Below are 22,303 nucleotides of genomic sequence, written 5' to 3'. Positions count from 1 at the left end.
GGAGGAGGAGGAGGAGGAGTGTGCATTTGAGAGGGAGGGTGGTGAATTTGGAAGGGAGGGATGAGGTCATGAATAATAATTTTTATGGGCCCCGAAAAGAAGCCAGCGTTGTCTTCCCCCTTTTTATCGTTCCTTTTTTTTTACATTGCTACTATTTCACTTATTTTTTTCATTTTGCATTTGTTTGTTTTGCTTTGCATAATAATTTTTCTTCTTGCATCTTGGCTCTGTCCGTGTTTCTATCTGTCTCTGTTTGTCTGGATGTTTCTGCAAGTCTCTCTCCTCATTTGGTTCTGGATTTGGCCAATCTGATGGCCATTGCCCAAGTTTCTCCCCTCTTGCCTTCCCCCACTCCCCCGGTCTCAGGAAGCCCCTGGAAGCAGAGTTGATTAAGGAGGGACCGGCGGTCATGGGGCCCCTCTTTCCATTGGTTCACCGGAGTTGACAGTGTTCATGTGGTCCAGTAACCAGAAGCAGGCCTCATAGTAACAGCGGGACATCAAGAGGGTTTTATTTTTTTCCCCTAAATTGCAAGCACCGGTCTAACAAGTCAGGTGCATGATCCAGGCTCAGAATCAGTAATGGAACAAAATGGAGGGCCAGGATGGCGGTGCCGCCATTTTCGGGGCAAAATATTTTCAGCATGAGTGCCATGCTTCCTAATTTATGTAGGAATTAGAAGCTTGGAGTGCAGTACAAGTCTAAGGCAGCAAAGTGACCTTGGATTTCTGTCATTCGCTGGCTACAAAAATCCAATTTTCTCCATTTAGAAGGAAAGAAAAAACTGTAAATTCTAATCTTCCTGGAACAGAGCGGGGCTTAAATGTGCCACAGTCACGACTAAGCCACTTTAAATATTGTGCAAATTGCTCAAAAAAACTCATTCAAAGACAGACATCTGTGCTCACATACCTGTTATTTTCTTTTTATATTGATATTTGAAAAGTAAAGCAACGCAACCGGAACGTTGCCAGGACAGATGGATTTAAGAGTGGAACCGAGAAACTGATGCCCCTCACTCCCCACCACTGCTACACACACTGCGTGCTAAATAAATGCAGCCGAGGCCTTGAGACACAAAAAATAAAAGTAAAGTAATAAAGGAAGCGCTGGGCGAAGAACACCAAGAGTTGTGAGCAGAGTGTGGCAGCACTTTGGTTGTGTGTTTGTTCATTTAATTTTGAGGGGATGAAAGCAAACAGGCATAAAGAGGTGCAGACGTAGGGAGATCACAGCGCCGTGTACCACGTTGGTGGGGAGTGTGCCACACAGTCTGCCTCCTAAAGCAATAAATCTGAAACAGCATAATAGATAAACGCAATACAGAACACAAAATACCCTGTGAGGGGAAAACTAATAAAAAACTGAGCGATTAAGTGGAATCAGAGTTCTTAGGCGAGTATCTGGAGATGAGGGCTGTTGCCATACAAAGACCGGAGCGGGCCAACACAACAGATGAGGGAGCATAGGGACGGGGGGCCGCGAAAAAAAAAAAAAAAAACGAGGGCTAAAAGCAGAGGGAACGAGAGACAGATGATGGAGAAAAAAGGAGAGATGGAGGAGAGAAAGTGAAGGGATGGATGGGGCAGCAGATCAGAGGGAGCCTCTGGTGTGTCTTGCTCTCCCTTTAAAGAAGAGCCAGGAAAACAGATTAGGAGTCCTCTCTTTTTCCTGGGGGAGCACACACACACACACACACTCACACACAACCTTCATTTACCGTCCTCCTCCTCCCTCTTTCAGTCAAACAGAAAAACTAAGTTTCACACTCTGCCTGCCTCTGACCTGCCCAGCCCAGAACAAATCCAGTCGTGGTGTAGAGGCTGTGATGGCGCCCCGGCTGGGAGGAGACACCGTGGCAGCCTTTAGCTGGGGTCACGTTTGCTATGACACTAAGAGGAGAATCAGATGGGGGCACACGCAGCGACACACTAACAATTCAGTGTGCTTGACTGTGTGATCCGGGACTGCAATTAATGTGTGTTTCATTACAAATGAATCAAACTAAATTTGCACTTAAGGTGCAGACATGATTCAAACTCTCAATAGAATTGCATGGAATAAAATTGTATTAAACTGCCTTTTTTACACTTAGGAAAAAGAAAAAAAACAGAGATGTGTGAATTGTCTCAGAAAACTGAAATATTAGTTAACTGAAACCTGATTTTTGGAAATGCCTCTTCAGGTAAAAAAATAACAAAAAATAATGACCACAAACCACCATTTAGAGTAGAATTTTGGGATTCAGAGCTTGGCTTATCTGTGTAACTGTGGAAGAGTGCGTGGTGTGATATGAGAGCGGAGCCTAGTGTAGAATAATGATAAACCACCGCTCGGCCTGGCGCACGCACACACACAGAGACATGCAGCCATGACCTCATACAGATTCCTGGAAAGGTGAGGCCTGTGACAAGAAAGCCAAACGTCTCTCACGTCAATCCAATTTCACGTCCTTGTGAGGGTTTACAGTTTATTTCAATTGATTCCCCAGACTTTCGAAGCATAATGCGTACAGTCAGACAAATAAATGAGTTGGTTTGCTGTTTAAAAATCACATAGTAATAAACAGCAAGAAGAACGATGAGGAAAGTTTTTGGGGATGCTCATGGTCCCAATAGGCCTCAACATTGTTTAACATGTATAATTGAATTACTGGTTTCATTTTAGAGCTTTAGCTAAAGATGAAATGAAGATTTACAAGTGTTTATAATATGGTTAGAATAGTATGTTATTTTATTTTTTTTGCTTTATTTTAATAAAAATCATTATATGGATTTTTTTTATTTATTTATATTATTCTTTTTCATGTTGGAAAGATGATTATCAATATTTTTTTTTCTGTTTTCAGGGGTTACTTTTTGACTCTAAAATAAACCATATTTGGTTATTTTACAGCAAAGAACCACATCTTGATTCAGACCGGAGTTGATTTAACAATAAAGGTTCCAACTTGCAGGGTTTTAGACTTTAGTAGAATAAAAGTATCCAGCTACACCCTGGTTTTATAAAGCTATATACTTAGAAATGTTAAAAGTTATTTTAAATAGATATCTAAGAAAGTGACTGAAGATTTACCCTGTTTGTATGAAATATATAGAAACACAGCGCTGCCCCTCCCCCGCCTTTTGCTGCACCCTTCCAGTCAACTGGTTTGAAAATCTTTTTCTCTGCCCTATCTTAGTGTTCAGTGAGGAAAATATAATAGAGAACTACTACTATGTTAAATAAGAAAAATGTTGACAACAAATTAATGATAGCTTTACTGTATAAATCTGTTTTATTTTAGAAGGAGCAATAGAGGTAATTATATTTGGTTTAAATAAAACTATTAATCATGCCTTCTTTATTTTAATGTTGTTATTAAATAATAGGATTGTTTCATCGAAACATCTAAACCTTAAAAATAGGTAAAAGATCTTAACTTTATGGCAACACAATAGTTGTTTGGAAAGAATAATTCAGGTTCTGGATTTCTAAAGAAGACATTTTTACTTTTATTATTTAAACTTTTATTCTATGTTGAACAATTGAATGAATGCAAACAACACTGAATAAAATAGCTCATATTACAATATTCTTACTTGAAAAAGAAATTGTTGTATTTAAATTAATGCAATTGAAATAATGTAACAATTGTTATTTTAAGTTAAAAAAAAATAAAAATCTGCCTTTTAGTCTGTCTTTGTGACTATTTGTCCAAATCTTTTGTTGTTTGGTCTAATTTCTTTGCTAAAGGGCTAGTGTTATTGAAAACTCCTCCAAAAAAGTGGGTGTCAAAGTTTAAGCCAATGTTTTATTAGAGGCTACCCAGCTTCTGTCCCAAAGGTAGAAATCCACCTGTTGTTTATTGAGTTTTTTTGTTTGTTTTTTTGTTTTTGTTCGTAAATCTGATCATATTTACATCTGCTGTTAAAACCCAAGCAAGTTTTCCCATTCATATTTAGAATGCATTCCTTCCAAGTCATGGCACATTTACTTAGTAGAAATATTGGTTCAACAGTTTGGAAATATTTCCATATGTGGAAAACAGACACATTCATGGTCTGGAAAGTGAGCTAAAGAAAGGCTAACCTTTTTTTCTTACAGAAGCAAAGCCACATTAGATGAACCCTGACTACAGGCGTTCTACCTGAGTAGATAATATAACTAAATATGCAGCTTATATAATCACATTGGACTAGAAGCAATAAAGACCATCATTTGCCATCCTACTTTATGCAGATGAAGAGAATTGTAATTATTGTATCAGCACCAGCAACAGGGATTATTTCTGCATATGAAAATATGTATTTTCATATTCAATAGCAATTGCATATTTGAGTGAGTGGAGGCCTGGTGGTTAGAGAGGAGGGCATTTTCTTCCCACTGTGCTCTAAGAAATGGGTTAAATGTAGAGATCAAGTTTTCCCTCTATAGGAGTAAACATTTTGTATTTCTTTTCTTTATTGGTGCTATTGTGATCATACTACCTGAAAACCATATCATTGTAAAATTATATTATTTTTCTCATAATTAATAAGGTAAATACTTTCATTTTAAAGTCCAAGAGCCAATCAAAGTTCAGCTCAATAACCCCAGACTATCTCTTACATGTATCTGTTTTTAGGACAGAAGGAAAAAAAGGAATACTTAAGATAATTGGTATACTTTAGGCTCCACGGACAATTTCTATATTAATTGAGAGGTTGTACCAAACATCCTGTCAAAAAATGGAATTCTATTAAAAAAAAAGACACTTGCTTCATCAGCTGGTAAAATTCTGAATGTTATTCTGTTCATTAAATACTTAGAAACTGAAAACTGCCATGTTTGTTATTGTATTAAGGCATAAACCAATAGCATGTAGTCTTTTTTTAACAAATGCATTAAAAGGTTAGGATAATTTGTGGTGATTCAGAAATATGACAAACTTGTTTCTTTTCTCTTTTATTGAAAATCGGTGGTTTCAAAATTGAATACAAGTCCTAAAAAGATTTAAATGAGATAGTAAGAAAGCAAAAAACAAACCAGAGACTGGTTTATGTTCTTGTTCTTTAGTGCCTAAGAGAATAATACTCGGTGAGGTGTGCAGTTGGAACCTGTGCTAGAGAAAAGTGCTACTGCAGAAATGTGTAGGTTAAAGAGTCTCCATGACTCTGTAGTGGGAATGCATTCAGCTTGGCAGGAGAACTGTGAACATACTCCAACTTCCACCCCTGCTCTCTTGTGCCAGGGCATTCCTCACACCTCCAGTGGCCGCTTGGTAGCCACTCTTTTTTTCTCTGTCTTTTGCTCACACAGACAAACTGTCCTTTTGTTTTTAAGCAACAACTTGAGACTAATTGCATTCCTTTGTTTCTTTCAGCCACATACCTTGCCTTTATTTCTTCAACCCTCTATCCTTACCTTATTTCTTTTTTAATTTTTCTTCAACAACTTCTTCATCTCATCAACTTTTGGGCTGTGATGTGCATGGCAGAGCGTAAAGCCATGCAGACAGTTTGAAGGCCCTCCCATGTCCGTGTCTGTCCAGGCTGCAAGGGGACTGAGATTTGTAATGCTAGACAACACTCTGCTACGCAGGGAGAAAACCTCAGCCACCGTGCACAAAAAGAGCCTTGTTTTTTTTTTTTTTCCTTCTTCTTCTTCTTCTTTGCTTTATAGTGCCTGTGTTGCACTTTCCGCAGGGATGTGCAGAATACTCAGTGCTATCTGTTTCAGTGGGGAATGAAGATTGCAGAGAGGGAAAAAATATACCGGGATGACAGAGTTTGATGGATGATGTGGAGGAGTTTTTATGTAACTGAATCTGATTTTCTGCCTGCTTCTCTGAAGAGAGAAGCATAACTGAGTCCTTTGGTTTGGATTTGTCTTTTTTAATTTCCCTACTGCTGCAGTCACAAATAAAATAATCTTTCCTGTCCTCTATTTTTTATTTTTTTTGCATTTTTATTTCACTTTTTATATAATATTTGTAAAATTATTGTCCAATAAAAATAAAATAATTATGCTTTTATTCAAATTTTTATTATTAATTTTAATGTTTTTTTCCAATTAAAGTTAGGGGACTTTTTTGTGTGTTTTACATTGTTAGAAGCTGATGCTAACATTGTTTTTGATATATTTGATATAATTCCTGAAGTTTTGCTGGACCTTTTGTTGAAAACTGGAAATATCTTAAGGTAAAGGGTGTGTAATATTACAAAAATGTTTTTTTTTTTACTCATATATACTCAGAAAACAGAGATATTTTGTTATTTTTTTACTATCAACAGTTGCCTGCTATTTTTTCCACATTTATAAACAGACATACAACACCATATACCTGTTGACATCTGTTTATCATTTTTTAGTTTATACTGGATCTCTAAATGTAATTTAATAAAAGATTCACATTTACATTTTTTTTATTGTAGTTGTTTATTTATTTAATACATTCTATTTATTATTATTGCTATTATGATCTTATTCCTTTAAATATATTGACTTTACTCTTTGAAAACTTTGTTCAATTAAAATATGACTTTTTTATTCTAATGCCATTTCCTGACCTGTTCTGAGTTTAATTAATTAGAAGTAATTAGTCTAATCAAGTCTTGCAGTTAAGTTTTTTTTTTTTTTTTTTTTGCGTGGGATCTAGAAGTTGTTTTCTTGGAGTACAACATGTAATTATTTCTAGCTGTACAGAGCAACATGCTGGCATCAGGAGAAAGTGCTTCTGTGCTGCCTGAGCGCCTCTCTCCTCGCTCTGAGGTTTTCTTTTGGGGGGGGGGGGAACTTATTGCCCACATGATGCTGGCTCTTTAAGCAGCGTGCTACCAGAGGCATTGTGGTCTGCAGTTTAAAGGGGCTGCGGCTACATCCAGGCGCACTGCTCAGGGCTTTCATTAACCCCCAAAGCTCAGCCTAATTGACGCTTACAAGTTGCGTGATTAGGACGCTGCTGCCTGCCAACGGATGCCCCGCAGTTTGTTTTGTGACTTTTGGATCTAGCCAGCATCTAATAGTGTTTTTTTTTCTCCATTTTTTTCTTAGCTCTAGTGTTCATCCAAGAAAATAAAACTCTTTATAGCCTTTCTATGTGCGCTTTCTTTTTCCGATGTATAAATAACATGAAGAAAAGTTGAAAACATGTTTATATCTGTGTTTTTTTCCTCATCTATTTTAAAGTCCGCACCGCAGATGTTTACATGCTTTTCATTTCATTCCTTCTTCTTGCACCGTGCAGCACGCCATGAAGATGACATGGGGTGAATCAGAAAAAAAGCTATTATTTTTTTATTCGCATTAGATAAATATTTTTCTCACTCGTTTAAAAAGAAACCTAAAAACAAAAAGTATTTCGTTAATAAAGGCCGATGTTTGATGTTAGGGAGGATCATTTGATTCCTGAACCCATTTGGGTTGTGAAGGCCTCATCTTTTCAGGATTTTTAAATGAGCGGTTCAAAAATCTGTTTCTAAGCACACAGTTTTTTTTTTTTTTAAACTTCTTTTTAATAAATCATAAAATAAATAAATATAAAAGTATTTAAATATAAAAATGTCCTCTAAAATATTTACAAATCGAATTACATTTTGCCTAAATAAGGTTGTGTTTTTTCTTTTTGTTTTATTTTATTTTTTTAAAAAGTAAGAAAACAATAATAAACACAAAATAATTATTCGATTAATAAAAAAAAAAACTTTACTTACCTTATTGTCTTTTATTTATTATCCAAAACCCCTGAAGCCTTGCAATCAGGGCCTCCTATATAAATGTTGGCTCTACAGTTGGTCAAGCCGCTCCTCGTTGCGCTCCCAGTGCGCGCTTTAATTTGCGCTTAATTTATTGGTGAGGGGGGGAAACGCATTGAGGGATTATAAGGAGGGTTTCAGGGCCCAATTCTACGGGTTTTCGGGTAAACTGATCAATATACCAACAGGCCGAGGTGGACATCCCTGAGTTTAATTAACAGCATCATCTGTAGATAGAAAGAAGAAAGAAAAAAGAAGAGGAAGGCAAATGGATTTCAAATAAAATCGAAGAAAAGAAAAAAAAACGAATTTAGTAAAATTCTGTTCAAAATGAAATTCAATATGAAACAATATGCACCTTCATTTCATTATTATTTAATCATTCTTATTCTGTATTATTTATGCTTATCGTTATTGATAATACAGTACATGTCAACAATAATATTAATATATGACGATAATAGAAAATAAAGAATAAATTGATTTGGCAAAAATTTCATCGTTTTAATTAATTAAATATTTTTCATAAAAGCTATTTGTTATGACCTTTAGAACCTGATAAATGTTTGCTCTATAGGCAGTAATTATTCCACAGAAAGTGGTTCTAACCTATCACTTTTAAATTATTTTTTTAGCGATAATGGTTTCCAAGAACAAATGACAATAATCCAGTTAAACTTATTTCATAAACATGTTTCTTAAAGGACAAGTTTAAAAAATATAGGTTTAGCAGCAAACAGGCATTCTTGTCCAAAACCCCAGAAGTTTATATATTTCATGTAAATCTAGACAATTTTAAAAAATGAAGCTGAAATACAAATCCAGCCCAGTTACAGATGACTAATTTATGGGGCCAAATGTGTGAGGAGGTCAACGCTTAATTATTGATAATACGCCATGCTGCAGGAATGTCATCAGACGTCTGGTTTAGAGCAAAGGATGGCGACACACATACACGCTCTCACACACACACATTAATTCAAGTTATTCCGAATTAATCTGCGGAAATATAAAGGTCACAAAAAATATTGAATAAATTCCTTTTTAGGTTAGAATCATCTGTCTCTATTCAGTCAGGTTTTTGGTAGTTTTTTTTATATTAAAATGTGTTTTTCACTGAAAAGATCCCAACGCAGCTCTTTGCCTTTGCAAGGGGCCCTTTAAGGTCACGGTTTCGGTCTACTTCAATTTCAAAACCTGTTCTTGTGAAAACGATTTTATAAATAAAAAAAAAATGATGAAACTATTTTTTTTAATAATCATTAATAGTTGGATTGCACTGTATTATGCGTCCCCTGCTCATTTTCCCGGCTGTGTGCTTATGTTTGAACTTATGTCCCTGAGGAAAAAAAAAAAAATCAAATCTTCCAAGCTGATTTCTGCACTCATGTAATATTTTATGACGTTTCTTGCAAAGATCTGTGTCAGAGAGCTAAAACTTCTTAACCCCCAGCTTAGCGTTGCCCAATCAAAAGTCTGATTAAGATCCCATCAGAATGTATTTGACCTCAGGAACTCTGCGCCTTCAGAAAACAGAAAACTGGGCTTTTGTGCTCTGGTCCCTGTTCTAACTAAAACAACACTTTGAACTCTCCTTTGCTTCATCTCTGCAGTGAAGTATGGTAAGCAAAGTAAGTTGAGGGAATGTGTGGGAGCCAGTGCAGCCTGTAATAATCCCCCCCTCCCCTTCTCTTCCTGCAGTCCGTGATTTAGCCCCTGGTGCTCCTAATGCTCCTAAAGCCCCAGCTGCTCCGCCTGGTCGCTGCGCTCTTCCCGCGACAGCCTGCGCACCACTCGCTTTATTAATAATTCACCCAAAAACTCCCCATTCCGAGGCGGCATACTGTAAACAACCATCTAAAGCAGCCCTGCCACATTCTGATTATACACGCTGGTGAGGTGTGCTGTTTGATCGCAGCCGGAGCGCTTCCCCTTCCCGCACCGATCCCCGCTGCAGCCCGGGAGCAGACCGAGCGGCGCGCCGCAGCTCCGCCGGCATTCCGCTACCGGCACAACGCGCGCTGCGTGCGCCTCAAGGAGGAGGAGGTGGTGAGGGTGTCCCCCCTCCACCCACCCCCGGTTTGTGTGTATCTATATATGTGTGTGTGCGCGTGTGAGAGAGAGAGTGGATCGAGAGAGAGAGAGGGAGGGAGAGAGAGAGAGCGAAAGAGAAAGATATACGACGGTAAAAGCGATCGGGCGCGCTGCTTTTTGGACGCGTTTTGGACGCGGAGGCTGCTTGGCTGCAAAGGCTGTTTCATGAAAGCATAAGAGAAAAAAAAAACTTACTTTTGTCACCCCTCCTGTCCATTCATTTGATCGTAATATTAAGATCATTTCTGGGATTTTTTTTTTTTTTTTTAAACGGCTTCCAATCTGGACAAGTTCATCGGGACTTTAACGCGCAAGTCTCCCCGACTTCCTCCTGCAGGACATGGGTGCATCTGACACCAAACAGCGATAGGACGGAGGGAGGACCGGAGCTGCTGCTGTCCTGTTTCCAACCCGTCTTCTTCAGAGTGGACCCACTTTTTTCCTTCATCTGGGCCTAAATCCGACTTCTTTAAAGGTCTTGTTTTTATTGTTTTGCTTCCGGCAACAGCGCAGAGAAGAAGTCGCCCTCCCTCAGCTCCCTCTCTCTCTCACTTTGTTTGTTTTTTTGTTTTTGTTTTTTTTGGACGCTGAACTTTTAAAGGAAAATGGGGCATTGAGAGGGTTGGCACATCTCCCCGCGCTATAATGGTACGTGCTTTGGAAACCTAATAGTTCCTTTCTGTTTGTCTCTATAGCGTAAGGAAGGCTGAATGTAAACAAAACCGGGATTCTGTTTGATTGAAGACCGCTGAATATCTTTACAGTGAATGATCAGAGCAATCCTCAGTGTGCTAAGGTGACTGTAGCTGCAGCAGTGTGGGTGTGTGTGTGTGTGTGTCTGCGTTCATGACTATCTAATAGATACAAAATCATCAGAGTTCACATCGATTTACATTTTTTTTATCAAGTTTTAGAATATATTGTAATTATCAGATGCAATTTGCAGCCTTGCAGAAATGCAACTCTGTCTTTTGCAATAAAACTTACTATAGCTATTTAAACTTAACTCACAGTTAACCTAATCCAGCCTGCAGTAAAAACGTGCTAAAACCTGATAAATGAAAAAAAAAAAGACTACAAGAGGCTTAATGTAAATATGACAGAAGTGAACATCTTATAAAATGGAAGTTTGTTTAAATTAAAAAGAATCAAAAGGGGAATAAATTTAATTAAGCTTCTTAATAAAAATGCAATCATATCCTTTATGCCTTTTGATGTCACTAAAATCACAGGCTTGCGGAACCCTGGTTTAAGGAGGATATATCTGAAATAATTAGTTAGAATAAAATAGGAAATCAAACAGGGACACTTTATGTAACATGTTTTTCAATAGGTGACAAACTGTATTAAAATGTCGCTTTATTGATCTTGCACTAAAGTCCACGGTGTGACATTTAAATTTAAAACCCGCTGCTTTTATTTACTGAAGCTTCTCTGATCAAACAGAATAAAACAGAAATGGATCAGCTCCACACCGTTACTGTGATCATCTGCTTTTCCGCAAAGAGCCGAGGTCATCTCCATTTGCGCGTTTATTCAGTGCGCCTCTTTTCCCTCCTTTTCATTCCTGCTCGCTGTAACTCCGTGCCTGCAGACTCTTGAGCAAAGGGGGTGTGTGTGGGTGAGATGCCACATATAGGACTGTCAGATGATGGGGAGCGCGACAGCAGGACCTGCGGTGTCTCTTTAACATTGATCTGAAAATCGGATCTTTAAAAAAAAAAAGTGAATTATCTCCTTAAGCCCAACAGCATTTAAAGGGATAAATCTCATAACGATAACAATAAAATCTTCTTAAAAATGGATGAAGTATAAGCTTTAAAATCCCAGACTGCTTTTACTGCCCCTGTTTTTCCTGTAAGCTGCAAGCTGATATTTTATTGTATAATTGTGCCACTGGATTTTTCAGCAACCAGAATAAAGCTTTTGCACTAAAAAAATCAATAGATTCCCTCAGGGAGGGGAAGGATTTTAACTAAATAATAAAATGCATATTTATTTATCTATATTTAAATTTATTTATTTATTTAGACGTATTTAAACCTCTATCATATGCCAAACATAAAGTATTTAAACACATATATTCCTAATTCCTTTTTTTTTTTTTTTTGCTACTGCATCAAAATGTTAGATGATGATGGAAAAAAAATTATTATTGTTATTTTTTTTTTTGCACATATTTATGAAATATCTGAAGTGTCTGTTCCAGGTTTCTGTAATAAAGTTGCAGGTGAAAGTATTTAAATTTGTCTGCAGAAACAAAATGCAAGAAGTTACACATTCTACAAAAAATGTGAATGTGATGCTCTCTTGTTTTATAATGCATTAATGAAAAGAATAATTATTATTATATTTAAGAAACAGTTTGAATATACACTTACAGATTAAATGAAATCTAAATTATCAAAGTAATATAGAACAATAAAACATATGGTAATAAAAAAATATAATATGAAAATATATTTTAAAAAAATTTATAGACCATGGAAATTGTGTAAAAATCTGTTTTCAATTTATGCCATCAATATCATTAAATCTTTGCAGTGTTGACAATGTTGTTAATCAGAGCCAGGGTTTTGGAGAAACTGTGTTTGCATTAATAGCTCATTTGTTAAAGTCAGCATTTACTTTGTTTTGCAGAGGTAAAAATAATAATAAATGTATCAGTTCCATTCGCCTGGAGCTCCTATAGTCACTGCAGTACAAACATAGACAGAGCCTCTAAATGTCAAGTGTCATACACAGTTCTAATGTCAGCTAGTCAGTCTTTTCTCCAGCTCACCTGGAAGACAATAGTTTATAACTGGCACTGACGCTTATGAAGAACCTGTTTTTGTTTTCTTTGCTGGCCAAAGATTTCCCAGTCATTTGCATTGTGGTTGTTTTAGAGCAAACCTGCCAACAGCACAACTTGTCAGTCAAGAAAAAGCAAAGAAACTAAATTGTGCCAAGCGGGAAGACAGGTGTGAATCTTTCTGTGTTAAGATTGCCAAAGCATTATTGGAGATATAAGTAGGTGAAGAGTGAAAAGTCTGAAATAACTTCAATCCACTGCTATATTTAGGGTGTTTGAATTGTGATATATTATGATTATTTGCTGTCTGATTGTGGTGAACTCTACTATATTCGAACCATAACCACAATAAAATCCCTCCAGGGATCAGATGCTTTGGGACACAAAGGAATGATTGTACTAACCAAAACCTCGCTGTTAAAAGCACTAAGGCGATGCATACTGAGTGTGGTTTGGCTATTAAGAGAAAGAAAGAAAGATAATGAGGATCCATGGAGGAAAAGCGGTGTCCATGGCATTTGGTAACTGGATCCACAGAGAAGGTGCACGGTGCAAGCAGTACGGCAGTGAAACGTTGCTGTCTTGGTAGATCAGTTACAATTGGTGTTGTATTATCAATAGGCCACAGTTCAGAGCCTATCCTGTCGAGTGAGATCAGTAGTTGGCAGGCAAGCCGCCAGGACAAGTGAGTATTGGAGTGTGTGGCAGTGTGAGTATCTCCTCTTGTTTCTTTGGAACAGTTTCGGTGAGTGGACTTTTTCAATGAAGACGGGGCTGCTAATGTTCATGCTATCACATGAACAGCTTCACTGCACCTCACCTTATTTCTGACTTAAGCCAGCGTGTTTTCATGCACTGGTGTCCAGCACAGTTAGGGCCTCTTGGATCTCACCCTAGACCTTCTACCAGTGGTGTTACAAGGTTCATGAGCCAAGCTGCTAATCTAACAGTGACGGCATGAGCCACCCCTTACAAACCTTATCAGATAGTTATGGTATGGAGGAAGAAAACAAGACTGTTGCTGAAGTTTGAATTTGATTTGTTACTTCCTATTTTCACTAAAGGGTTATTCCCCAGCCCTTTAAGAAAACTGGACTGTGTTATCTAGTTCAAAATCAAAATATTTTAACTAACCAAACCTGAACTTGATAAGTCGATGTGGTCTTGTTTGGTTTAAGAAACAGTTTAAGTTCTTTGTGAAAACCCAAGAAGAGCATTTTCAAGGCTTGTTTTTAATCAGAACAACCTTAAACTGAGAAAAGAATATACAAAATATAATAATAATAATACCGGACAGTGTTAAGTACTTGCCACTTAACTTTTAAATTCAAAATCACCATTTATTTTGAATTTAATGTTTATGCATGGCTTAATTCCAACAACATTAACTAATGTTTTAAGTTAAAAAAACACCCTTTGAACAGGATTTGACTAAAACACTTGCTAAAAAGCAAAGCTTTGAAACTCTGACACATCGTAACTGTGGTTGTCAAGAAAAAGGTTTACATGCTGCACTGTTTACATAGGTTTTTAGAGTTTGGATTGCACTTTAGTCAGCAACAGATTTAGCTAAAATCAAAGCATCTACTAGCTACTGTACTGAGCCAGTCATTGCTAACTGGTAGAATAGGTGTCCATGATTTTACTCTTTATATAAAGGGTTCCGGTTTTAAAATGTCTACAATAGTGCTAATGCTAAGGCAAACTTGCTAGTAATCAGATGAAGCCAAATTAACTCTAAAACAGTAAAAATGACATTGCAGCTCCTTTTGGTAGTGATTTGAAGACTTTATTGCCATATAATCAGAAGAATCATATCAGTGGTTATTTAGATTTTTAAAAAATGATTATTTAAGGAAGCCTGTTTTAGCTGTTTATTAGCAGGTAAGGAACCTTTTTTGTGCCTTCTTTCTTTTCTCAAAGCCTTGGCAGATAGTCCTGTATGATGGTGACCAGATGTACTCCCTTAGATAATTCAAATATTAAAAAAAAAAAATTTAAGCTATTTATATGATGTGAATATGTATCTCTTTTGGATCTGATTTGTGAAGTGCCTAAAGATGACAGTTGTTAGAAATAGTTTCTATAGTTAAACTGAACTCAGAGTTAATGAATTCGATTTACCAAAATAAATGAATTCAGACTTTTACACCATGGGTTAAATGTAGTTTGTTTGCTTTATTGCTGTAAATACATTTATACCAACTGGTCAAGAGAAGGAGACTACTAAGGGTGAAATTCATGTAGGAACCCCCCACCCAAAGCCTTGCAGTATTTATTTCACTTGCTTTTTATGAAAACAACAGCGGAGTTTGGCGTCACGATCATCATTACTTCGTCTTGGCTCCACTTTTGGTCCTGCTAAACCTTCAGGACCAAGAAGCGGAGTGAAATAATTAGCCCCCACTCTCCTCAGCCATCAATCTATTCTTACCTCTTATGTCTACTATTGTTTTCCCATTTTGTCAAACCCTCACCATCCCCAGAGTATAGTTGTGTAAAAAAAATGTATTTTTCCAACATTTCTCCCTGAGGTAGCTTTGGCAAGGACTCACACGGCGGCCATTTCTGCCTTTCATACAGTCCTCAGACACTGTGGAACAGATCGCCGGTGCGGCCTGGAGTCTTTGAAGTGGCTGCCATCTCATGCAGGTTGGCTGGACCGTCTCTCCCTCTCTCTTTCTCCCCCCCTCATCACCCCCAATTTTCATCCGGCGTCTAAACTTGGCACTGGTATTGTCAATGACCAAATCTTGACATTAAAAACATTCACTTATAGAAAAATTAGATTTTAAAAAGATCCCCGACCGAAGACGCAAATGATAATCGCCGAAGTACGGTCCAGTCTGAGGTGTGTTAATGCTGCGCTTTCTGAGCTGCAGAATCATTGATGTGCTGCCATTCTCTTGCTTTAAAATGGAGCCATGTGAGAACAAATTCCACCATGAGAGGCTTCCTACACAAAACTGTGTGGAGCGTGTGTGCATGTGAGTAAATGTGAGAGTCTGAGCAGGTTTCGGAGATCTCACCTCCAAAGAATTTGGCCATATGGTCGTCAACACATCCATCGAGAGAGAGAGACGAAAAGACGGATAGAGGAACGGGCCAAGAAGGACTTAGTGAAATAAAGGGGGAGAAAGTGAAAGAGAGGTGTCTTCTTTTGTCGGAAGGAAGCAGCTAAAAACACATCTTATGTACCCCTACCTTAGATCAGATGGCTTGCAAGGAAAAACAACAGCAAAGAAAAAAAAAAAGATGAAATCCTCCAAAGTATCTTCTCTCTACTCAACATATTTGCTAAGTCGGAAAATCTGTCTCAATTAGCACATTTGCATTGGGCGATGATGGACTCCAAATAGGTCACTGACTCAATCTCCCGCCTCCGAATCTTCCCTCTAAAATGTTAATTAAGGAGGGCTTTGAGATTTTTTCGCTCTGGGCTGGCCATATGGGCTGGGCATATGCTCTATATATACAGTACAATATATAATTCATACACTGCTGCAGGAGAGAGAGTCTGCTTGGGGCCCCAGAGTTTTTGTTGTTTTTTTGTTGTTGTTTTTTTTGTTGTTGTTTTCTTGAAGGGTTTACTACAAAGGAACGTCAGTATGTTCTGGCCTCCCCAGTGGCAGGTACAGAGCTTAGTCTATTCATTAGCTCCGTGTCATTCACTGTTGCACAATGGGATTGAGGTTCATCAGCACCTGTTTCTTTGGCTGACAACATAAAGAGGGCATGTAAACTGCTCTTTGTCAGTTGGTTAATATGGAATGAGAGCAAATGATCTGTTATTCACAATGAGATGATTTTTTGGGGGGTTATTTTATTTTGTCTTTCTGCTCTTAAGCTCTACATACAGAGGATTTTTGAATAAACATTCTGTTATCAGGTTATTAGAAGTTAATATCTTAGCTGCAGTAGATAACTATCTAGTTGTTTTCCTTTTTCATTCATTCAGCCTGAATCTTGTTCAAACAATATCAGGACTAAAGAGGAATATCAACCTAAAACTTTACTAATTTAAAAATATCATAGTAATAATATAATAATATCATGGTCAGATGCTTATATTCAAATAAACATATATTTTAACAGTCTATAAACTATAGGCTGTCAGGTTTTCAGGTTTGGATGATTCTGTCTTTGTTTTGTTAAACAAGAGATGACCCATTTAAAATATCTGTATTTTCTTCTCCTAAAGGATACGGGTCCAGATGAATAGCAAACAGATGTATAGCAATGCTAGAGATTTTTTGTCAATATTAATGGAGGCTGCAGACAAGACCCCATCATTTATTGTAAAACACTATAAAAAAAAATTACAATTGTAGCTAATGGCTTCCTAGATAAGGGTATGTCCTAAAATGATCCTACTTAAAAATCCGCAGAGCAGTTTGTGATAGAGTGGCGGCCCAGTGGTTAGGGCATTGCGCCTGGATCCCAGAGGTTCTGAGTTCTAGCCCCACTCCCACAGACTGCCACTCTGGGTCCCTGAGCTAGACCTTTAACCCCACACTGCTCCCCAGGCACCGCACAAAGGCATCCCACTGCTCCCCAAGGGGATGGGTTAAATGCAGAGAGGGAATTTCGTTGCTCTGTACTTGTGATTATGTAATAACAATAAAGTTGAATTCTATTCTAGAAATTAGTTTTACGGTACAAACCTTACAAATGGTCGAGGTACTTGCATTGTGCCGTTAATACAAGGATTATTTTCAATAAAACATGGAGGTAAAAGGCAAAGCTACCTGCAAGAGATAATTCTCCTGACTTCCAAACTGAATATAAATCTAGATTTGCTGGAACCAGATGCTAGCTCTAGCATCTAGTCAGAGAGGGACTAAAAGCTAAAGCAGCTGCAAACATCTTTAAAAGACTCTAGTCTCAAAAACTTAATAGTTATTACAAAAGCTAATTCATGCAACCATATTTTACCATTTTTATTTTAGTGTATTTACAACGAAGGTGTTAATCTGAGACAGGGAGCCATAAATGATCTTCCTGCATATTGAGAATGGGGTATGTAAAGTATTTACAGTCAGAGCAACAACCTATATTACAACTTACTTTTTTATTCATTTTCCTTTTTTCTTGATCTGTTTCGCACAATATCATTGGTTTCACAGTGTCTTCCCCTTTTTTTGTTTCTGATAACAAGATAAATAAGATGACCCAGTGAAAATGTCCCAACGGTTTAATCGATCATGATAGTTTTTCCATAATTCTTTAAAATGGTTTTTAGATTTCTGTCGTTTTAAAACTGCAGAAGTCCATTTTTTCTCAGTCCATCACAAATTACCTGTTAACTTCAGTGTCTTAAGTGTATTTAATAAATAAAGATATCGTCATCTGCAGCATGATATTAGCTGTTTATCACTATTTGACAACCTTACTTCAAAAATCCTGAACTGTGAATTTAAAACTGGTAGAAATTAAGTCTGCATCACTGCAATTATTTGCTCCGATACTTCATTATGTTTCCTTGCACACTCGCTGTTGTCGTGATGCCATCAGGCCAGACTCCCTTTCACTAGCAGAATGAGGCAGTTCTACGCCAGTGAAAACAGCTCTTTCCCACTCAGCTCATTTGGACATGGCCAAACCAATGAGGGGAGGCCTGCTTCAGCACCTGACTCTGTTTCTGGCTGGCCGCAGCCAATCACAGGGGCTCCAGCACACCTGATGCATTGCCGGTTATCAGAAGGCTCAGGCTGGTGTGGACCCCTGTGCAGGTGCCGTGGATCCAGGCCATTAATGGGGCTGCCAGCCAATCAGATACCTCGTTTCATTAACACACATGTGTTTCCTGGCAGACAGGGTGTTTGCCTTTCATGCTTGTATTCAGTGTTGTATATTAGCACGTAAAAGTACATAAGAAGAACTCCACTACCTCATTCCCATAATGCTTTGCTGCCTTATCAGCAGGCCTCTCGCTCTCACGCTGTTCCTAGCTCCATCAACATCGTGAAACTCAACAATAGGCGCTGTGTTGTCCCCTCAAGGAGCCCAGGGCCTCCTCAATAAAAGCTGGACGAAAACAAAAAAAAAGAAAAGAATCATGTTTATGGACTAATAAAGATGATTAGAAATCGCACAATTGCAGAAAAATGGGAGGTTTGCGAGTGCAGATTATCTGTAATAAAAAGCCGAGGGGAGGGCCGGGGTAGAGGGGGAGATGGAGAGTGAGCTGTACAGACCTCTCATTGCGAAGGATATGAATAGCCTTTGTTTTCACCACAACTCAGGGCTGTGTGGTCTGCCAACGTCTGGCTCTTATTATGGGGTTTGTGTCTGTGTGTCTGCGTAAGTGGCATGCACGTGTGCACTGGTGGTAGCTTGCAAGCATTGCCGTGTGTTTGTGTTCAAGGCAAGTAGCACATGTTTAAAAAAAAAACATATATGGGAGATTATATTTCCAGGGAAAGGGGGGGGTATATGTATGTGTGCATCTCAACACAGGCACATTAGACGTCTCCTCCCTGCTCTTTTTCGCTAAATGAATGCTGCATGGGGTCTTGGGCTGGCACAAGCGGGTGTGCACACTTTTTTATCCGTTAAAGTTGTGAAATGAAATAGGATTTCACAGAACGCCGGAGCGGCTGTGGGATTTGTGCTCCCTTTGGCTAAGTAGAGTGGGGATAGCTTGATCCAATCAACGGCAGAAATGCAAGGAGAGCCTATTTCACAGCTCCGGGCCCTGCCAGAACCCTGCCTGTCCGCCTGCCTGCTTGTCTTAGAATACAAATGAAGCTCCCTAAATGCACACCTACACACATATGCATGCATACACATTTGTATTTGGACTGTGGATTGTAGAGCCTCTCTAGAGAGAGGATAACTATTATATCTTCATTATTATTATAATGAGAAAAACATATTTGTGAGAAAGAAAAACGACATCAAATGTTTGATCACACTGTTTTCTTTCAGTATAAAATCATATTCCTTAATTACGTGCAATTTGTTATTAGGTGGTTTACATTTGTGTGTATAACCCCTAAAACAAACATCCTTTTTTTCACAGCATAATCTTTCACCTTAGAAATGTGATACATTCCTTTAAATTGACTTCCTTTTACCTGCATGGTGGAAAAATCAACATAGCTTCTCGTTGTGATTGCTTTCAATTAATGTGCTAAACAGTTACTCTGTCCAACCCAAAGGTTATATTGTATTAACCACTTTGAACAGTCCCTTTGTGCTATGATGTCTTTGAAAAAGCATCTCCAACACTCTGGTCGACTAAAAATGTTTCTCAGTATTTTTTTTTTCATTTAACCTGTCAGGAAATGTGTTACCAGGGGTTTAATTGCAAATACAGATGTGTTTTGATTATGTGGTTTTGTTTTGCCAGTTTAGTGTCTACCTAAATTGAATGGCATTTTCTGTTTTCTTTCCTATTTTCAGAGTTTCTATGAGAAATTAGCCTCCGGTTTACATTTGTAGCACCATTATAAACTCAGAGAACATTAATCTACTCAACACTCTGATCAGACAGAATGAATAGTTAGTAAAGCGTAAAATATGGCACTATTATGGAAATTGTTGTTGGTAAAAAGTAGTATCAATAAATAAAAAAAACAGCTATATAAACAACCGTTAAATTAAAGGTTGAAGTTTCAATTTTCCTTTGTACATATCTTCCTTAGAGTGTCCATAAAATCAGAAAGCAACTGTTTAAAACTGATAATTGCTTAAGGCTCAGTGCCAATTGGGAAAGAAATAAAAAAACAAACACTATTTTTTTAAATGAACAAATATATATTATATATATTATCAATTATAAGAAGAAGAACCATGTATGTAAAAGAATTAATGTGTAATAAGAACATCTCTCTCTAATTTGCTACTATGTGTGTCATTGTTTTTCAGGCTACTGACACTTACCTGGTGAACGACGATCCAAGAGGCCCAGGGATGCCTGAATGTTTCCTTGTGTCGGACACATACAGGGTATAAACACACACATTTAAAAAAACTAATTTCATTTATCTTTTTATTTTCAAACCAACCAGATGATAACAGAGATTAAGTGTCTGGGAAGTGGATAAGATTTCCACTTCATCAACACATCAAAGCATCCTTCTTAGCATCTTCCCGGATTAAATTCACATTTTACTTCCATTGTTTTATCTTCTTCATATCTTTTTTGTCTTCTTATTAAATCCCCCAACACATTCCACTTAAATTGTGCTAAAATTCAACTCCGCAGAAGAAGCTGAAAATCCTTAGTTAAAGACAAAAAAAAGAAGGGAAAAAAATCTCTGTTTGAAGCCAGATTTAACATAATTTTTTTATTTCTGCCGGACACGCTCCGTGTGGCACACACCACATGTAGTCCTCTTTTTACATGTCTGTAAAAACTCTGCTTTTCAGGTTAACGTGCGACAGCTGGAAACCTGCTCCTTCGGCCTGCGTGCTCCAATCTGACATGTTCCTAGTTAGTTTGTTTTTTTTAAGCTGAAATTAAGATGTGATGACATCAGACTAGGAAAATAAATCTATACATTTTTTCTCCCACTCTTTCTCCCAGCCGAATGCAAACACAGTAATCCAAACCACACCGAGAATAACGTTCAAGCGGCTATTAAACACAGTAAACACATGAAAAGCAGCAGGCGTGACACATTGCTTCGCGCACACGCTCAGATTGGAAACAGATCCGTGCAGTCAGTGGGATCCATGCTGGATATCATACGCTTCTTTAAGTCACACTGGCCTGTAAGCCATTTCTCTTAAAACTGCACATGCATGTCTGTATAAATTTGACTTTGTGTGCTCCCCTTCCCAAAGCATATATATAAACAGCTTATTCAAACAATATTTACACTGTACTGCAAAGTAAATGGGCACAGTTACACACATTTTCCACTCACATATTTCCTGCCTTTTAAGAAAAGGCGACCTCAACCACCTGTCTCACACATTTAGCATGCTAATGGCTGCATCAGTATGCTACATCACTTTCAATATTTAATGGCCTAGCCACAGGCGATGGGAAATAGCAAGTATATGGGCAGCGCCGCGTGTCAACGGGAAACCATAACATGCTAACTTTAGACAGGACCATATGGTTTTCTCATGTGCTCTTTAACAGCTCGAAAACCACTAGATCTGTGCGCATGCGAGAGGCTTTCATAGGTGATGTTCAGACTCCCTGTTTGATCACAGGCTGATGGGGACTGCTTGGAAAACAAACAGCGGGCGCTGGGTTTCTGCTGCGCCAGTGGTTGCAATAGTAGTCTTGTTATTGGGATGGACACTTAATGGCCGACTCAAGATGGCAACACAGGCAGCCGGCGAAGTTGGACAGCTGAAAGGGGCGGTTTGTTCGATGGAGAAGCCAACTAAAGAAAGATGCAAAAGATTAGAAAACAAAAAAGGGAGAAAAACCTTGCAAAAGAGAAGCACTGAGAAAAGGGAGAAAGGGGTAGACGGTGAGCGAAAAGAGGAGGGAAAACGAAGGAGAGCACACAAAGACTTTGGGTTTGGGCCTGTGCCGTGGTGGGGTGTGGTTTGGAAAGAGGAGAGACTCTGGCAAGGGAACACTGCACCTCCAAATGCTTTACTTTCTTTCACATTTATTTTGCATTTTACTCCTCTTTTTTCTCCTCAATCTTCTCCCTTCCCTGGTTGTTTGTGCCAACGCGTCTTTGACCAGCAGACGTTTGTGCCCATGTAAGAACTCTAGGCGCGGGTG

General features: G+C 38.1%; 1 protein-coding gene across 10 annotated transcripts in view; it reads left to right on the top strand.

The window, feature by feature from the left end:
• Positions 1–9,850: 9,850 nt before the first annotated feature.
• The window catches only part of LOC119788251 (nuclear factor 1 X-type-like), a 128,681-nt gene continuing 116,228 nt past the window's right edge, over positions 9,851–22,303 (top strand). For 9 of the 10 annotated variants that reach the window (XM_038292473.1, XM_038292468.1, XM_038292474.1 and 6 more), the window contains exons 1-2: positions 15,235–15,255; positions 20,476–20,556. In XM_038292473.1, coding sequence (XP_038148401.1) covers positions 15,250–15,255; positions 20,476–20,556 — 87 coding nt within the window. In that variant the 5' untranslated portion in view covers positions 15,235–15,249. Of the gene's footprint in view, positions 10,458–15,234; positions 15,256–20,475; positions 20,557–22,303 lie in introns of those variants that run through there. The other variant, XM_038292463.1, reaches the window with a different exon arrangement.

Source organism: Cyprinodon tularosa, unplaced genomic scaffold, assembly GCF_016077235.1.
Source record: "Cyprinodon tularosa strain WSP-4 unplaced genomic scaffold, ASM1607723v1 ctg312, whole genome shotgun sequence".
Taxonomy (NCBI): domain Eukaryota; kingdom Metazoa; phylum Chordata; class Actinopteri; order Cyprinodontiformes; family Cyprinodontidae; genus Cyprinodon; species Cyprinodon tularosa.
This window is presented reverse-complemented; position numbering and strand designations above follow the sequence as displayed.